We start from the raw sequence: 18,231 nt of genomic DNA on the forward strand, positions 1-18,231 counted from the left end.
TTTTCCCACACGGCGTCTGGCTCTGCCACCAGGCTGGAGTGCAGTGGCCGGATCTCGGCTCATTGCAACCTCCACCTCCTGGGTTCAAGCGATTCTCCTGCCTCAACCTCCATCAGTAACTGGGACTACAGGCGACCGCCGCCATGCCCAGCTATTTTTTTGTACTTTTAGTAGAGACGGGGGTTTCACCATGTTGGCCAGGCTGGTCTCGAACTCCTGACCTCAAATGATCCGCCCTCCTCGGCCTCCTAAAGTCCTAGGATTACAGGCGTGAGCCACCGCACTTGGCCTTCCCCAGCGTGATTAGGGCGGCAGGAGGAGAGGAGGGGCCTCGCCCTGTCCACCTCTCCGAGATCAGTGGTATGCGGTGCCCGGGCGGGGTCTTAATAAGATGACGGTTGCTGGGCAGCACTGGACGGTGCCCGACGTAGGCGATCTCCTTGGTTCCTCTCCACAACCCCAATTTGCAGACAGGAAAGCTGAGGCACCAGAGGTTAAGTAACCCAGGCCGCACAGCGAAGGGAAGCTAGGGGGGTACTCGGGCCCTGGGCCCCTGCGCTGACCTCCCCTCCTCATCCCCCTCTGCTCCTGGCCCAGGCTGCGCAGAGTCGGCCTCGGTGATCCCACCCTGAACACAGTTTTCCCTCCGGGGCGCCTGGATCTCCCCTCCCCCGGCTCCCGTTTCCTTGTCAAAACTTCCTGCCTTGGCGAGCGCCCGAGTTCCCACCCCCTTCCTGCCCCCCGCCACTCCGCGCCCCTCTCCGCCCTGTGATCAGCAGCGTCCCGCCTCCACGCCGCTCCCGCAGTCAGGCTGGGGCTCGACGCGGGGACCCTCGCTCAGTCCTCGGCCGTCAGCCCTCCTCCCCGCAAACCCCGGCGGTCCCCCATCCCAGTCCGCAGGAGAGACGGGGCCCCAAGGCAGGTGAGTGACTGCGCTCCCCCGGCAGGGGGGGCCGAAGACCACCCTGCCCCAGGGAAAGGGTGTAGGGCCTGAGGTCTCCCTCCTCCGCTGGAGTCTGAGACCCCAGAGCCAGAAGTGTAGAAAAGAGGGACTGATGGCGAGACGTGAAAGAGGGAGCGGGTCAGTGGAGGGGGCCAGAGAGGATGGATTGGGGGTTCCCTTCTGTAATGAACGTGTAAATGAGATGAAATACTAGCCAGGTTGTTCCCTGAGAGCCTGGTCCGCAGACTGTGTGAGCTGGGGGCAGCCAGGGCTGGGGAGAGAAGACTGGGTGTTGTCCTTGGCCGGCACCGGGGTACTGTCCTTGGCTCAAGGGAAGTGTAGCCACGAGAGCACCCACACTGGAGCCAAGACTGCCGCAGAGCTAGCCTCCACCCTGCGGCTTACTGTCTGCTGGGCCTTGGCCAAGAGACCTGACCTCTGTGCCTCAGTTTCTCATTTCTAAAGGAGAATAATATAGGGCCTACCTCATGAGTGCTGAGGCTGAAGTGAGCAAAAGCATGTCTCCTGCTTTGACGCCTGTGTTCACTGGATACACAGACGGTAAACACTGAGGACAGTGCTTATTATCCCATGTCAGTGTTTACCATCAGTGTCACCTCTCTGCCCACAGGGGAGGAACGTGTGAGCGAGGATGTAGGGGAGGGATCCAGGTTTGCAGGTCGCTGGCTCTCATATCTTTGCCAGTTATCAGGACTGGGGATTCGGCTTGAGGTCCCGGCATGAATCCCCGGGGCATCTGGATCCTCAGAAAGCTTGGCAGGCTAATGATCTGAGGTTGTGCTAAGGGCCAGGTGGGTGTGTCGGGGGTCCAGGAGCCCAGGCCCCAGCAAGGCCACCCTTCACTCCTGCCCCCATCTCTAGCTCCCATAGCTGCTCTCCACTCCCCTCTTCTGGCCTGTTGTGAGTGGCCTCTCCCGGGGCTGGGCCATGACCCTTTTCCCCTGGGGACTGGAACAGCTTGTGCTGGCCTGAGATTCCCAGGCTCAGCCAGGCCTCAGCTCAGGCAGCATTGGGCTGGGTGTCAGCTCTCAACTCTGGCCTAAGCTGGCCTTGTGCTAGGGGGATGGTTGGAGATGGGGGAGCTAGTCTCTGAACCCCTCAAACCCAGTTCATGGTATAGGACCTATTGTGTGTGCTCGTGAGCCAGGGTGTGGGCGCAGCCTGCCTGTTCCCTTTGTCTCCTGCCTGCTGTGGCCTTTCCCACTCTTGAGGCCTCTGAAGATCCATCCACCATGTGCCCCAGTGCAGGTGGGGCTGCCATCTCCATCCACCATGTGCCCCAGTGCAGATGGAGCTGGGTTGGCCAAGCTCACCTCTCTGCCTTCCTCTCTCTCCACTGGAGGGGGAAGCTGAGAGTTGGCAGCTGTTTCTCCACCCTCTGTTCCCCCTCAACCTTCCCTATCAGACTCTCCCAGAAAAGGAAACTCACACTCCGGGCAGCCCCATCCACCAGTCGGAAACCTGGAGAGAGATAGAAGTCGTGGGGCTGCTGTGCGCCTCCCTCCACCCAGCACGCTCTGCTCTCCAAGCCTCTCCGCTGAGGAGCCTAGGGAGCCTTGAGAAAGAGGCCTCCCAGGACTCATGGGGAACGCTGGGGGGCCATCCCAGCTCTGGGGAGAATGTTGGCTCCTGTCACCTAACCTACAGGAGAGAAGCCAGAAGGAAGGGACAGAGAAGACAGGGAAAGAGAGAGAGAAACACAAAGACAGAGATAAGAGACAGACATAAACATGGAAACAGGCTGACAGATGAAGAGACACCGCAGAAGCAGACTCATTACAGCTAAATGCCCAGAGGAGGAAAAGCAGGCCTAGAAAAACAGAACAGAGACCTAGAGACAGAACAAAGGGAGGTGGAGACAGAGGGAGAGGGAGAAAGTCAGAAGACCAAAGAAACTATGAGTTTAGAAAGCAGCACACAGGAAATGCCAGGCGAGGTGGCTCACGCCTGTAATCCCAGCACTTGGGGAGGCCAAGGTGTGAGGAAATCTAGAGGCCAGGAGTTCAAGACCAGCCTGGTCAACATAGTGAGATTGCATCTCTACAATTTCTTTTTAATTAGCCGGGGGTGTTGGTGCCCACCTGTGGGTCCATTGCTCAGGAGGTTGAGGCTGCAGTGAGCCGTTTATCAGGCCACCGCGTTCCAGCCTGGGTACACAGTGAAGCTCTGTCTCAAAACAAAAGAAAAAGAAAGCAGCACAGGCTTTGGTGTTAGATAAACCTGGCCCAAACCCCTGCTCTGGCTTCAGTCACCTGTGTGGCCTAGGACAAATCACTGAACCTTTCTGGGATATGTCTTCATCCATAAAATGGGAGGCATAACAGCACTTACTTTTAGGCATGCTGGGAGAACTAAAAGGATCCAGCACCCGCAGTACACATTTAACAAGGCGCGGTAATTAGTATTACAGCTCCCACGTGCAGCAAGACCCGCGTCCTGGGAGAAACAGCCTGAGGGTGAGTCCTGGGGCCTGGCCCATTCACTGCCGGTGGGTGCTCATGCCCTCCCGCTTTTGCCCTCCGTCCTAGCCCCATGGAGTGGCACCTGGGGTCCAGTCCCTCTGGGTAGCGGGAGATGTGTGCAGTGGACAGTGAGGGGGTGTTGTCCCTGGGTGGGAGGCACCGGATGAGGGCTCAGGCGCCGCAGGCATGCCACTACACCTCCAGGTGACTCAGGGCCTGGCGCTGCGTGCACTCATGCCGTAGGAACTTGGAGGCCAGCCCCGAGGAATTCCTGCTGGGGGTCAGAAGGGCAAGTCTGGAGCCGCCTTTTGCTTTGTAACATTGAAAAGTTCTTTCTGCCTTCCGCCTTCCATCATCACAGCAAACACGCACTTCATTGTGTGTCGAGGGCCCCAGGACAAGGGCCCATTTCTGCTGTGTGGGGTATGGGGGGAAGCCACGGCCTCTCAGCGTCTCTCTCTCTTTCCCATTCCCGGGAAAGTTAAGGCTAACTGGAGACAGAAAGGACTTCAGGGTGTATCAGTCCATCCACTCCACGCGAACGTTTAGTGACTGCCTGCTGGGTGCCCAGCGCCCTGGGTGTGGGGCCTGGTGGGGTTACAGTGGTGAGGAAGGCAGAGACGTACCCTGTCCCTGGGGAGCTCCAGTCCAGTGAGGCAGGCTGACTTTAATGAAAACATAATGACTCATAGGATGGGAGCTGCGAGGAAACAGCCAGGAGGCACCCAGGCCCGCTCACAGAGCCTTGGGAAGGAATGAGATTTGAGAGTCCAACCTGGTGGGGAAGCCAGACTCACCAGCCAGCAATCACTGATACGGTATCTGTCAGCCTAATCAGTCCGGCAGACTTGGGGTATGTCGGGGGCTGTGAAGCCCTGGGTTGGCCTGATGAGTTCTGCTTGCCTCCAGAGGAGGTCCACTGGTGCCAGGACTTTGGCTGGGGTTTGGGGAGGTGTGGAGCCCCTGGGACAGATGCAAGTCCAGCTGGGAGCTGGCCTCAGGGCATTCGGGGGAGAAGAGCAACCCTGGCCTCCTTGAGGCCATGAGGGTCTATGGTGACTGTGCAGAAAGCCTGCAGGAAGGCCTGGAGAGCAGGGAGGAGTGTGTGAGGCTGGAGCCACGGAGGGCTTCCTGGAAGAGGCTGGCCTTGGAGGCTGTGTAGAACCTGCGTTTCAGGGGTGGCCTGAGCGGCAATGGTGCTGTGTGAGAGGCATGTGGGTCAGTGGCTGTCCAGTGTGATGGGAGCACAGGGGCAGAGGCAATGAGGCTGGGCCCACTGGCGGGGGCGGGCCCCTGGGTGTTCTTCCTGGGGTGTAGGGAGCCACAGAGGGTGGGAGAAGGGGGCAGTGGCCAGAGCACTGTCCAAAGGTAATCTCAGGCTGGTCTGAGGGGGCGCTGCTCCCTAGCCTGTGTCACCCCAGGGGTTACCCTCCGCACCCTGCTTTGTCCTTTGAAGCAGATTCGAATCCTGCTCTTGCCTCTGCAGCCAGACAGGCCTTGGCAAGGCATTTTACCTGGGACCCTCCACTGTGCTGCCCACGAAATGGGGATGACAATCACCATCACTTTCCAGGGTGGTGGCGAGGGTTGGGACTGGCACTGGTGACAGCTTCCAGGAGGTGTGTGTGCGCGATAGATGTGTGAATCAGAATCCCTGCAGCCGTCCCATTTCCTGATGAGTAAACAGGTTGGACCTAGGACCCTCTAGCTCTGTTTCCTGAGCCACAGAGAACACAAGTCCGGCCCCTCACCCCTGCCCCTTCCCGCCCAGCCCCTGGCGCACTCTGGCGCGCACACGCACGCTTCCTGTTCCTCCATCTGGCAGACATGCCTGGTGTGCCGAGGGCCCGGCCAGCCTGGATCTAGGCGGCGCTCTGTGCTCAGTGTGCAAGCACGTACATGGGTGTTCTGGGCAGCCCACGTGGAGCGCAGCAGGCCGCTGGGAGAGCTCCCTGTTTGGGGAGGGAGGGGAGAAGTCTTTGGACTGGGATCTCACAGCTGGGTGGGAAGGACTAAGTGATCCTATCTCCATGGCAAAGATAGATTAGAAAAGGCCACAGAGAAACAGACCCAGAGACAGGGAGACAGAGAGAAAGACATGACGGACAGACAGACAAGTGAGATACAGGGCAAGACGAACTTAGCACCTGATTTTACTAAGACGCATGGCTTTAGTAAGTGGATCGTGGCTGGAGTTCGGCTTCCACTCTACCCTCGAAAATGGTGCCGCTGTGCAGTGAATATACCGTGCAACTGTACATGGTGGCCTTAGTATAGAAAGGAGAGAAGAGAGGCAGGAAGACAGAGGCCAAGAAGCTGACAAGGGAAGGGAGAAAGGCAGATAGCAAAATGTCTGATGAAGAACAAGACAAACGTCAAAAAGGAAGAGGCAGAAACCCTGGAGCTTAGAGGATTCTGTTTTTGCATCAACACACACCCACCAAGCAGGTTCTAGTCTGAGGTTCTGTTCCAGAATGATCACTGGAACCAGCAGTACCAACCCTTGCAGAACCCTGAGAGGTGGCAGGGAGTGATATTCTCCCATTTCACAGATGAGGAGATGGAGGATCAGAGGACTCGAGTGATGTATTATAACTGAGGTCACACAGCTTGTAAGGAGCAGAGATAGGACTAGAAGCTTTGTCCTCCAGGATGGGAAGTGGTGAGAGACAGAAAGAGGGAGATGGAGAAGAGAGGAGGGGCAGTGGGACCTAGTGAGGAGCTAGCGTTGGTGCTCAGGCCCGGGGCTAGGGGAGGCAGAATTCAGGCATCCTGCCTTGTCAAGCGCGTCTGGCTTGAAGATGCACCTGGCGGGCAGCCCATCGTTTTGGGGGATCAGGTTCTCGGGGGAGCCTGGCCCCCTCCTGCCCACACTTCCTTTCTCTCTGTCAGCATTTGCGGCCCCATTCTCATTCCCGGATCATCCTGGGGGTTCTTCAGAGAAAACAAGAAAGTTTTTCCTGGAATTAATACCCAAAGGCGTCAAGGGGAGGGGGAAGGGGGGAGGGGGAAGGGGGAGGGGGCCATGTTGGGTGCAGGAGGAGGAATGGGACTGAGGACACTGTCATGGAGGCAGCTAATGTTAACCAAGCATATAGGCACGGGCTCTAACCGCTGTATCTGGATCAACTCGTTTAGTCTGCACAGACGCCCTGCAAAGGAGGTACCCATCTCATCCCCATTTTACAGGCGAGGGAACTACGAGCTGGGAATCACACCCAGGCTTGAACTTGGGCAGGGGTTGGGGGTGCCGAGCTCAGGGGTTATCCTATGCTGCATGACTTCCCCGAGAAGCTGGAATGAGCGGTGGGGAGGTCTCTTCTGCTCTCTCACTTCCGTCACTCTTACTCCCTGCTTTCTATAGAAATGGATCCTCTTGTCCACCAGGAACCCCACCCCCACCCCCGCTCCCCCAGAGCCTACACTCAATTCCTTCCTCCTAGGAGGTGCTGGGGCACAGCGAGGGTAGGGGGCTCCCTACCAGAGGGAACCAGCTGAGCTGGAGTTTGGGGAAGCCCAGGGAGGGTGATCTGGTCTTCTGTGTGGGCTTGGAGGCAGAGAGGGCTGGGATCTCAGGGCCTGGCCAGAAGCCCAGCCGATTTGCATCTCGAGGTGGAGGAGAGAGAAGTGTCAGCTCATTCTTGACTGTAAACACATCTTGGTTCCCACGCTTCTGATCATGCTTTTGTGGCAGCCCCCACCCCCGTCCCCTTCTCCTATCCAACCCCCTGCCAGCTCCCCCACCCCCATAAGAGAGGCTTTTAAAAGGAAGATGCGGAGCCCCTGGGCTTCCTGTCTGGGCTCGGAAAAGAATGGAATTATGGGGAGCCTTCTGCCAGCAGCCTGGATTTGGATCCCAGCTCTGACGCTCCTGGCTGTGTGGTCCTGGGCAGGTTTCTTACCCTCTCTGTGCCTGCTTCCTCATGTCTGAAGTGGACCATAACACCTACCACAAGGGGTGAATGTAAACTTTGAATGTGATGATACATGTACATTTCTCAGCACCCTGCCTGTTTCAGCTCAGTGAATGATACGTGGGGTCACATTATGATTTTTGGGAGGGAAGGTGTTTGAGTCCTTGAACCAGAGGCTTGGAGGGTGAAGGTTGAGTAGGTGAGCAGGAGGGGGCTCTGTATGAGAAGAAGCAAGCCTGCTGGGGAGGTGCTCCAGGGTACCCCCGCAGTGAGTGCACTGTGGGCCCCCAGGGCAGATCAGGGGCCCAGGAGTGGTCTGACTTCACCCCCTTGAGGGGTATGTGCAGTGTTGGGGCACAGTGCTGCTGCGGCTGGAAGGGGTTTGCGGAGCATGGCCGGTTCAGGTACCCCAGCCCCTCAGGGACAAAGGCTTAGATGGGAACAAGCCTGGAGGCTCTGGGTTCCTGGTCTGGCCTGTGTTCCCTTCTCGGGGGCAAAGAATGGTCAGGCCAAACCCTTCCTCTTCCGGCCAGGACGCCCACCCGATCTGTCCCCTCCCTGGGCCACCCACTGGTCTCCCCTGACCCCACCCTGGCTTCCAGCCCCTGGGCTGATCAGCTGATGCCTCCTCCGCACTCCGGCCCTACCCTGAGGACCTTTGGGAAAACAGAACCTACCCACCCCTCTAGCCAGCTAAGCTCCCAGCCGGCCAGAAGGGGGTGGGGGTTAGAGCCAGCCCCTCCTCATGCTCCTCTTCCTCCTCCAGCCCATCTCAAAGCCCCCCAGGTGAACCGTGTCCCCTAGAAGTTGTCTGGGAGGAGGTGACAGGGACAGCACCTGGGTGGTTGGGGTGACAGGAATGGGGGAAGGACCTTTTCCAGTCCCCACAACTGCTCAAGCTACACAGCGCCTCCTCCTTGGGCCTTAACCTGAGTCCTTCCTGCAGCAGGGGTCGTCCACGCCACCCCGCTGTCGGCTCTGGGAACAGGTCCAGGGCAGGCGGATGCCTGGGGAGTCCCTGTGTGGCTCAGGAGATGAGGCTCACCCAGGGACAAGGGTGATGAGCCTGGCTTCAGACGGACTGAGCTGCGGTCCAGTCCGAGCACAGGGGCCCCAGGCCAGGGCCAGAGCTGAGGGTCCAGGAAGAGGGGAGTGTGGAGACGGAGAGGCGAGGCAGAGATGGATGGAGGGAGGGCTCAGGGTCCTGCCCACGGCCTTGGCTGCCAACCACGCCAGGGAGAGGTGGGGAGAAGGTTCGCTGGGGCCAGGCAGAGCGAGCCCTGGAGTGGGCACTGGGCCTGGGAAGATGGCTGGAGCAGGGCGGGGTGGGAGGGGACGGTTTGAGGAGCTGGGAGAAGGGACGACTCCAGGAGCGGGACGTGTATGGGTGACGTGAGTGGAGCGCTGGGGCACTCTGGGGAGCGTCTCTAGGGCACTCCTGACCCTGGCCTCTCCCTGCAGAGGGGCCGAACTCCTGACCCTGGCCTCTCCCTGCAGAGGGACCGAACTCCTGACCCTGGCCTCTCCCTGCAGAGGGACCGAACTCCTGACCCTGGCCTCTNCCCTGGCCTCTCCCTGCAGAGGGACCGAACTCCTGACCCTGGCCTCTCCCTGCAGAGGGACCGAACTCCTGACCCTGGCCTCTCCCTGCAGAGGGGCCGCAGTGTCCGCTCCGGAGACAAGCAGCCAGAAAGAGGCTTCTGGTCACGGCCCTTTCCTACGCTACCCCCGGCGTTCAGGATGGCGGGAGGACGGGGCCACCCCTGTGCCGCCTGCTGTCCCTCATCCTAGCCAGGCTCTGTTTCCTGTTTTCAGGCTTCATATCTCAAACGCTGGGATCCCCCCGGACATTCCCTGGCCCTCAGGCCCCAGGGCTGAGCTGTGGGCAGGTCCCACCTGGTGAGCTACTTGGGGACTGAGGATGGATGGGAGGAAGCAGGAGGAGGCTAGAGGCTGAGATTCAGCCAGAGGGGTGCGATGGGGTATGGTGGCGGGGCCGCACTGGAGGGGTGGGTAGACGCTGGCACTGGGAGGAGGGGCGGGCCAGCCTCCTGGATGAAGGGCTGCTGGCAGGTTAAAGATGGAGGAGGAGCATGGCGTTGAGATGGAGTTAAGTTAGGAGCCTAGACCTGGAGGGAAGGAGGGGCTGCCTTCCTAGGGCTGAGAGGGTCTGCGGGGGCCCTGGGAATGTGTGGGTGTGGGGTGTGGGGTGGGGCCAGCATTCCTGAGATACTCAGAGGGGTAAGGGGCCAGCAGCCGCGACCTTTCTCTCTTCTCAGAAAAATTATAAGCAGATGTGGGTGCCTCGGGGAGTGTAGAGCGGGGAGCCAGAGCGAGCTTTGGGAACGTGGAACACAGAACCTGAAGCTGGCCGCGGGGGTGGTGCTGCGGGAGCTCAGCTTCTCTGAGCTCAGGAGCTGAGGGAGCAGACTTGTATGAAGTCCCGGGAGCCAGGGGTGGTGGGGAGGGAGAGGACCCCATTTCCAAATGGCCGACAGGGTGTGAGGGAGGCGGGAGCTTTTCCTTAAATGCAAGGTCACCAGGTTGGCGACCTCCTCAGGCGATGGCCCCTAGAGCTGGGTGTAATGTGCTGGCTAAGGTGTCACTACTGACTTCCGGGGGGGGGGTGGCTGGCCTTGGGTTATAGTGTTTGCTAGTTTCTCTAGTGTCAATAACCCCCATGCCTGATTCCAGGCTACTCACATGACATCACTGAACACGTTGCTAGTACCATGGGCTCTCAGCCCGCGTGAGCTGGCTCCAGCCCGCCACTGGTTGGGAGGTCACCTGGACCCAGCCCTATTCCCCCCACATAGAACAGAAAACCCCTGACAGTATCGCATCAGGCTGGCTTTGGCTTCTGCCTGCATACATCCAGTGATGGGGAGCTCACCACCTGAGGTAGCCAACTCCATTCCTGAGCTGCTCCGACTTGGAAAGTTCTTCCTCTGACTGAGCCCAAGGCTGCATCCCTCATCACTTCCCCTCACTGCTTCCAGTCTCACACCTTGGTACAAATATCAGAGTGCCCTGGGAAGGGCCTGGGCTGGGGGCTGGGGATTCAGAGATGAAAGGCACTGGGTCCCTGCCTCTGGAGGTCATGGCCAGGGAGCAGGCACAGGAACAGTGGGGTAGGGTGAATGGTTCTGGGACCCCCAGAAGCAATGAGTGGGGTTGTCTGCCATTGAGGGACGGGAGGTGGAGGACAGAAGGGGTGGCACCTGGGTTTTGAAAGATGAGAACTCCAGGTGAATGAAACGTGAGGGTGTCTAAGTAATTCATGAGCAAAGACCAGAGGTGTGGAGGTGACTGTGGTCCAGGAGTGAGGTGGGGAGTTGGAGCCCAGAGCAGGCGGCCACAGGACATGGGGCTGCAGTCTGGTGTCTTCTGCAGGCCCACGGCTCAGATCTCTGCAGACAGGTCCTCCAGGCTGCCCGCTGCAGCGCCCCTGCCTGCTCTGTGCCGGCCCTGGGGCAGGCCTCTGCAATGTCACCGCCTCTGCGCCCTCTCCTTCTCCTGGCCCTGGGCCTGGGGCTGGCTGGAACTCTCAACCCCAGTGATCCCAACACCTGCAGCTTCTGGGAAAGGTGAGAGGGCCCCTGCTGCGCCTTGAGGGCACCAAGCCCTAGCTCCCGGTTGTCCCTACTGTCCCTATGGGGGTCCTCTCCTTCACCTCCTTCCTTCTCTCCAGCCTCTCCCCTCCTGCCTGTTTCTCTGTTTCTGCTCTCTCTACTCCTCTTTATGGGTTGCTGCTGACGGCAGCACCGTCTCTGATGTTGTCTCAGTCTCCGTCCTGTCTCTGACCCATCCTTTCTCTGTCCCTGTCCCTGTCCCTTAGTCCTTTTGGGAGGCCAGCTTCGGAACAGAGTGCAGAGTGGGAGCCATTCATGGTGGAGCAAGCAGAGGGGCTGGCCCAGGGGGAGCAAAGGGAACAGGGCAGGGACACAAGACCCAGGGCAGAATATAGCCGGAAATGCCCAGCACATCTCCGCCAGCTGGGCCCAGATTCGGTTCTCACTCACCTTTCCCATGCAGGGCGGGTAGTGTGGGGAGAAAAATGGAAGTCCCTGGTCCAATCGAGTGGAAAGGGGGTTCTGATGGAGGGAATCCCAAGAACCTTCCAGCTCTGGGAGAAGCCCTCCAGACTTGAGAGTGGGGGACAGGATGGGGATCCCATCCTAGGCTTGGGGAGCCAGCCCCATTGTTGGGCTGTGGATTCCCCACTGTGGCCAAGCCCTCACGGCCGTTTCCTGCTGTGTCGCTCAGGGCTCTCCCTGCCCTCGGCCCTCACCCTGTTCCCTGTCTTGCAGCTTCACCACGACCACCAAGGAGTCCCACTCCCGCCCCTTCAGTCTTTTCCCCTCGGAGCCCTGCGAGCGCCCCTGGGAGGGCGCCCATACTTGCCCCCAGCCCACGTGAGTGCTTGTCATCCTCCATGGGTGGGTGGGCTGCCTGAGTCACTGCCTCGGCCTGGTCCCTGGCCCTCTGTCCCTGTTCACTTCTCAGAAACTCCGAGGAAACTCCTGGCTTCTCGGGACTCATTCCGTGTGGCCTGTGTGGGGTTCGTGTATGTGGGTGTATGTGTGTATGTGTGTTTGGGGTGTACATGCATGTTACAGGATGTGCCTGTGTGAGGGGGCCAAGAAGGAAATGCTCTTTCTTTTTTTAATAGACAAGGTCTCACTCTGTCACGGAGGTTGGAGTGCAGTGGCGAGATGGTAGCTCATTGCAACCTCAAACAGGGAATGCCTTTTCTTTCTTTTTTTGAAGGCAGAGTCTTGCTCTGTCGCCCAGGCTAGAGTGCAGTGGCACGATCTCGACTCACCGAAACCTCCACCTCCCTGGTTCGAGCAATTCTCCTGCCTCAGCCTCCCAAGGAGCTGGGATCACAGGCGCCCGCCACCGCCCCTGGCTAATTTTTGTATTTTTAGTAGAGACAGGGTTTCACCATTTGGCCAGGCTGGTCTCAAACTCCTGACCTGGTGATCTACCTGCCTTGGCCCTGCAAAGTGCTGGGATTGCAGGCATGAGCCACCGCACCCGGCCAGGAAATGCCCTTTCTATGCTCCCCCAGCCCAGAGTGTTAGGCGGTGCTCCCCCCGCCCCCCACCCTGGCCACACTGTTGTGAGAGTGGACAGCGGGAGGGCTGAGGGCCGCCTTCCTGGTCTCCTTAGGGTTGTGTACCGGACCGTGTACCGTCAGGTGGTGAAAACGGACCACCGCCAGCGCCTGCAGTGCTGTCACGGATTCTACGAGAGCAGTGGCTTCTGTGTCCGTGAGTCCACTGTGGGGCTGGGGGGGTGGGGCAATGGAATGAGGGGAGCTCAGCCCATTCTTCCGAGTCCCTCCTGGCCCCCACTAGGGTGGGGTTACTCCTCTGCCCTTTTGGATTTTCTCCCCTTCCTCCTGCTCCCTGGCCTTGTCCCCAGGATCAGGATCGGCACTTCCTTCTCCATCAGCACTTCACACCCCTCTCTCCAGCCACCTGGGTGTCCTCTCCCCCTCTCCAGGCCCCTCAGCCTTGTCTCTGCCTCGCTGTCTGCCCTAGAGCTCTCCTTCTGTCTCTGGTCTGTCTCTATCTCTCTGTCACTGTGTGTCTGAGGACTTGGTGTCTGGGTCTGCCTCTGTCTCTTCCTGTCCCTGACTCCCTATTGCTATTGGTCTCTGACTTGTCACCATCCAGTCTCTCCTGCCCACTGCACCCCCTCCCAGCACCCTGTAATGACCAGAGCCTGCCTTCTTCCTCCTCCCACTTCCCTCAGCCACTGTCCATCACTAGCCCCTGGGAACACAGCTCTCCAGCCTGACCCATCCCGGCCCTCACCCGCCCTCTCTCTGGACGGCGTCCATGTCCAGCCCCCTTCTGTGGATCTCCCCCAAAGCCTTTTCCCAACAAGGTACTCAGACAAATTCACGAAAAGGAACGGGAACCCACAGACCCTGGCATCTTGCTAAGTTCCCCCATGAGTTGCTGCCCCTCCGTCTTTCTTTATCTTAGAGGCAGCTTTGGGGCTTGGAGAACTTCTGGTCCCTGGTGTTGGAAGAAGGTGGGGTTAGGCTTTGCAGGATAAAAGCTGGGTAGGGGCAGGGGTGGACACATCTTCTCACTCACACCCATCTCTGTCCCAGCGCTCTGTGCCCAGGAGTGTGTCCATGGCCGTTGTGTGGCACCCAATCAGTGCCAATGTGTACCAGGCTGGCGGGGCGACGACTGTTCCAGTGGTGAGTGGCTACTGACCCTGGGGAGTGGCCTCTTGTGCCTTCAGGGCCACAGGACCCTCGGGCATACCCTCCCCAGCAGGGCACAGGAGCTTAGGACTCCAGGGCAATTATCTTTGAGAGCCCCTTGCTGCCAGCTGCCTTTTCTGGAGATGTGGAAGACACAGTGGGGTGTGGGGGCTGGGAGACAGAGGCGGGGAGCTAACCAGAGGCCGGGGATGGGCTAGACCCCTGGTGACCCCCTTCCTGCCTCCTTATCCCATAGAGTGTGCCCCAGGAATGTGGGGGCCACAGTGTGACAAGCCCTGCACCTGCGGCAGCAGCCCCTGTGACCCCAAGAGTGGGGTGTGTGCTTGCCTTTCTGGTCTGCAGCCCCCAAACTGCCTTCAGCCCTGTACCCCTGGGTACTATGGCCCTGCCTGCCAGTTCCGCTGCCAGTGCCATGGAGCACCCTGCGATCCCCAGACTGGAGCCTGCTTCTGCCCTGCAGAGAGAACTGGGCCCAGGTGTGTAACAGGGGAATGACACATTAACAAGGTCGCAGATACAGGGGTGCACACACATACACGGGGAAATGAGGTGGCTCAGACAGGGCCCCGAGTGTGGGGAGGGTGTGGAGGCCAGGATCGTGGTCCCAGGGGACCTATCCCACCTCACTAGTGGAATGAGCAACTCATTGACACTTTGTGAGCTTGTTTGCTGTCTGTAAAACGGAAATAGTATTGTCTACATGGAAGGTGGCTGTGGAGATAACATCAAGCAGCACGTGTGTGGAGGCATGCTGTAAAGGGAGGCTGGGACAAGGACCCAGAGAACCCTGTCACAAGGCAGGGTGCAGGGGGAGCTGGGGAGTCCCAGAAGGGAGCAGGTGCACCTAGGTGGAAATCAGGATGGGGCCTTGTGGAGGCGCTCATGGAGTTCAGCCCTTTGCAGTAGCATGGGTATTCCCGAGAGCAGGTTAAGAGGCGGGTGCCCAGGAGGCACACATGCCATGCCACTCTGGCTCTTGCTTACCACCACCTGCTGTACTAGGGTGTCCCTGCCATTTCCAGTCCTGAAACCCTTTGCTTTCTGACTGATAGTCCCCAGCAGGGAAGAGTAAGTGTGAATCACTAAGTCCTGAGGTGGGGGTTGGGGCGACAGCCCTCGGAGGCAAGAGGGGAAGCGGCTATTGCTTGTTCGAACACTGACCTCACCTGCTCCGTCCCGCAGCTGTGATGTGTCCTGCCTCCAGGGCACTGCTGGTTTCTTCTGCCCCAGCACCCATCCTTGCCAAAATGGAGGTGTCTTCCAAGCCCCGAAGGGCTCCTGCAGCTGCCCCCCTGGCTGGATGGTATGGAGGGTGGAGCCTGTGGGCATGGGGTGTGGGGTGTATTCTGTGGGTGGTGCTAAGCAGGGCTCCAAGGAGGGTGTGAGTGAGGGGTGAGCTCTGTGCGTATGGGGGTGTCAGGGGTCCTGTGGCCTTGGGGAGGAGGCTGGGTGCCTGGCCCTGTTGACCTCTCATCCCCACAGGGCACCATCTGCTCCCTGCCCTGCCCAGAGGGCTTTCACGGACCCAACTGCTCCCAGAAATGTCGCTGTCACAACGGCGGCCTCTGCGACCGATTCACCGGGCAGTGCCGCTGCGCTCCAGGTTACACTGGGGATAGGTGAGTGGCGTGGCGCAGGGAGGAGGCGGGCGGAAGGAGGTGGGGCGCCGCCAGGCTCACTCAGCTAGGTGCCCAGGTGCCGGGAGGAGTGCCCGGTGGGGCGCTTCGGGCAGGACTGTGCTGAGACCTGTGACTGCGGCCCGGACGCCCGCTGCTTCCCTGCCAACGGCGCGTGTCTGTGCGAACACGGCTTCACCGGGGACCGCTGCACCGAGCGCCTCTGCCCCGACGGCTTCTACGGCCTCAGCTGCCAGGCCCCCTGCACCTGCGACCCGGAGCACAGCCTCAGGTGGGCCGCGGGACACGTGGTCAACGGATCAGGAGGCCAATGGGGAGGTCTTTGGGCCAAGGTCGCCACAGCGCCAGGGGCATATCCAAGGGGAACAGGTGTCACAGAGGGGAAAGGGAGGGGCCTCGGGGGCCGGGAGGGGCCTGGGGTACCACTACTTGCCTCAATTCCGTTTTCGGAATAGCGGGGAGCCTCCCTAGTGGCCCCCTTGCCCCAGCGATGTGAGAATCCCACTACACGGAGGGGTCGGGGAAACCGGTCTGCCCTGGCCCAGCTCAGACCGCGCCGCGCCCCCGCCTCCGCCCCCAGCTGCCACCCGATGAACGGGGAGTGCTCCTGCCTGCCAGGCTGGGCGGGCCTCCACTGCAATGAGAGCTGCCCGCAGGACACGCACGGGCCGGGGTGCCAGGAGCACTGTCTCTGCCTGCACGGCGGCGTCTGCCAGGCTGCCAGCGGCCTCTGCCAGTGCGCGCCGGGCTACACGGTGAGGCGCGCCCCGCTGCGAGGAAGAGAGGCCGGCGGAGAGGCCAAGGAATGGGCCGCCCCTCTCACCGCTCACCCTTTTTCAGGGCCCTCACTGTGCTAGTCTTTGTCCTCCGGACACTTACGGTGTCAGCTGTTCCTCACGCTGCTCCTGTGAGAATGCCATCGCTTGCTCACCCATCGACGGCGAGTGCGTCTGCAAGGAAGGTAATTGGACGGAGTTTCCCAGAGAGGACTTGAGGGACTGAGGGACAGGCAAGGGAAGAAGTGAGAGTCCAAGAGTACGTGTAGGCCAAGGGCAAGGGAGTGGCTGCAGGGTAAGGGTGGAGGGGGCAGCAGCTGGACGGAGGGAAAGCGTCCAGGCTATTTCCTTCCTGGAATATCCACTTTGCTTTCTTCAGCCACAAATATCTTACTTGTCCTTGAAGGCTGAGGCCAAAAGACACCTCCCTGGTGAACATCCCTCACCTTCAGTCATAGAGAAACACAATTGCGGTGCTGGGAAGGGCCTCAGATCTGCCAGAGTGGCACATGGGCAACCTTTAGGCTGGTTTCTGATACAGCTGTGTTCTGTTTGGCTAGCTCTCTATTAAGTTCAACAAGTCCCTCACCTTCCGTACCCACTACTCCCTGTTGTCTGGCACATCCTCTGTGGAACTCATTTAGCTACCTGATGGGACCCCTGTAAGCATTTGGGTTTACTGCTGTCCCCTTTATTTTGCAGAAGGCACCCCAGACCCAGAATGGGGTGGTACCTCACTGGAAGGCAATTAGCCTTCTGCTCAGCATTGAATAGTTCATAGGCTATTCTCCTGTGTGGTGCTGTGAACACCCCCGCCCACCCCAGCTCATAGCATAGTAGGATCTGTCCCAGCTAGCTCCCACTGTGTGCTTGCTCAGGAGGGGAGCTGGGTCCCCATGCCTACCTACGAGGCCCCTCCTCCAGGTTGGCAGCGTGGTAACTGCTCTGTGCCCTGCCCATCTGGAACCTGGGGCTTCGGTTGCAATGCCAGCTGCCAGTGTGCCCATGAGGGAGTCTGCAGCCCCCAAACTGGGGCCTGTACCTGCGCCCCTGGGTGGCATGGGGCCCGCTGCCAGCTGCCCTGCCCGGTGAGTGCTGCACAGCCTGTCTGCCTGTGGGAGGGAGGCCGTGGTGTCCCCTAGCTGACTGGCCTGTTTGCTCTCCACTCCTTTTCCAAGAAGGGGCAATTTGGAGAAGGTTGTGCCAGTCGCTGTGACTGTGACCACTCTGATGGCTGTGACCCGGTTCATGGACGCTGTCAGTGTGAGGCTGGCTGGATGGGTGAGCATTCTGGGGCTCCAGGCCTACTGTGGATTGGGGGATCCACCCCATAGGAAACATGCCCAGAAGAGCCCACTGGAACTGAAGGGGGCCCATCCAGGCACACCTGACTGCTGTCTCCCACAGGCACCCGCTGCCACCTGTCCTGCCCTGAGGGCTTATGGGGAGTCAACTGTAGCAACACCTGTACCTGCAAGAATGGGGGCACTTGCCTCCCTGAGAATGGCAACTGTGTGTGTGCACCGGGATTCCGAGGCCCCTCCTGCCAGAGATGTGAGGCTCCCCACTGCCCCCTCCACCTGCCACCAGCAGGGAGCAGTGTGGTGTCAGATGCCAGAGGGCTCCCCTCTCCAACCCCCTTGGTCTCTTCCTCTGACCGGTCTTCAGGCTAGTTACTGCAGTGGGAAGGAGGGAGGGAGACAGTGGGGTAAGGGCGGATTGAGGGTTGGCCTCTGCCCCCAATCACCAGTGCCCCTTTCTCCCAGCCTGTCAGCCTGGCCGCTACGGCAAACGCTGTGTGCCTTGCAAGTGCGGGAACCACTCCTCCTGCCACCCCTCCAACGGGACGTGCTACTGCCTGGCTGGCTGGACAGGCCCTGACTGCTCCCAGCGTATGTGGTAGCTTGTGTGTCTGAGCACGTGCATGCTGAGAGGGGGCGCTGAGGTCGGGAGGCCTCCGTTTCGCAGTTCCTGGGTATAAAATCCTTGGGCCCACCTTGAGCAAATATTTACTGGGCACTGCCTACCTGCTGGGTACTGTTTTCAGTGCTAAGGATGCAACAGTGAACAGCTCAGGGGAAAAAACAACTTACTGCCCTTCTACATGGGAAGCCTGGGAAGAACAGTATTTTTATGGGAGCAGGGGAAATCATAGGCTTAGCTTGGGACGTGTTCTTGCTTGCTTGCTTTTTTTTTTTTTTTTTCTTTATTTTACTTATTTAGAGAAA

General features: G+C 59.5%; 1 protein-coding gene across 5 annotated transcripts in view; it reads left to right on the forward strand.

Annotated features, from left to right (window-relative positions):
• The first annotated feature begins 763 nt into the window (after positions 1-763).
• PEAR1 (platelet endothelial aggregation receptor 1) overlaps positions 764-18,231 on the forward strand; it is a 23,342-nt gene continuing 5,874 nt past the window's right edge. The window contains exons 1-16 of one of the 5 annotated variants that reach the window (XM_017510048.2): positions 764-922; positions 9,156-9,239; positions 10,734-10,927; positions 11,651-11,755; positions 12,516-12,616; positions 13,471-13,563; positions 13,826-14,066; positions 14,773-14,893; positions 15,073-15,209; positions 15,286-15,498; positions 15,808-15,982; positions 16,068-16,188; positions 16,928-17,091; positions 17,182-17,284; positions 17,411-17,557; positions 17,770-17,895. In XM_017510048.2, coding sequence (XP_017365537.1) covers positions 10,827-10,927; positions 11,651-11,755; positions 12,516-12,616; positions 13,471-13,563; positions 13,826-14,066; positions 14,773-14,893; positions 15,073-15,209; positions 15,286-15,498; positions 15,808-15,982; positions 16,068-16,188; positions 16,928-17,091; positions 17,182-17,284; positions 17,411-17,557; positions 17,770-17,895 — 1,948 coding nt within the window. In that variant the 5' untranslated portion in view covers positions 764-922; positions 9,156-9,239; positions 10,734-10,826. Of the gene's footprint in view, positions 923-9,155; positions 9,240-10,100; positions 10,352-10,733; positions 10,928-11,650; positions 11,756-12,515; positions 12,617-13,470; positions 13,564-13,825; positions 14,067-14,772; positions 14,894-15,072; positions 15,210-15,285; positions 15,499-15,807; positions 15,983-16,067; positions 16,189-16,927; positions 17,092-17,181; positions 17,285-17,410; positions 17,558-17,769; positions 17,896-18,231 lie in introns of those variants that run through there. The other 4 variants (XM_037731866.1, XM_037731865.1, XM_037731864.1 and 1 more) reach the window with 4 other exon arrangements.

The sequence above is a fragment of the Cebus imitator genome, unplaced genomic scaffold (assembly GCF_001604975.1).
Source record: "Cebus imitator isolate Cc_AM_T3 unplaced genomic scaffold, Cebus_imitator-1.0 Scaffold427, whole genome shotgun sequence".
In the NCBI taxonomy this organism is placed as follows: Eukaryota; Metazoa; Chordata; class Mammalia; order Primates; family Cebidae; genus Cebus; species Cebus imitator.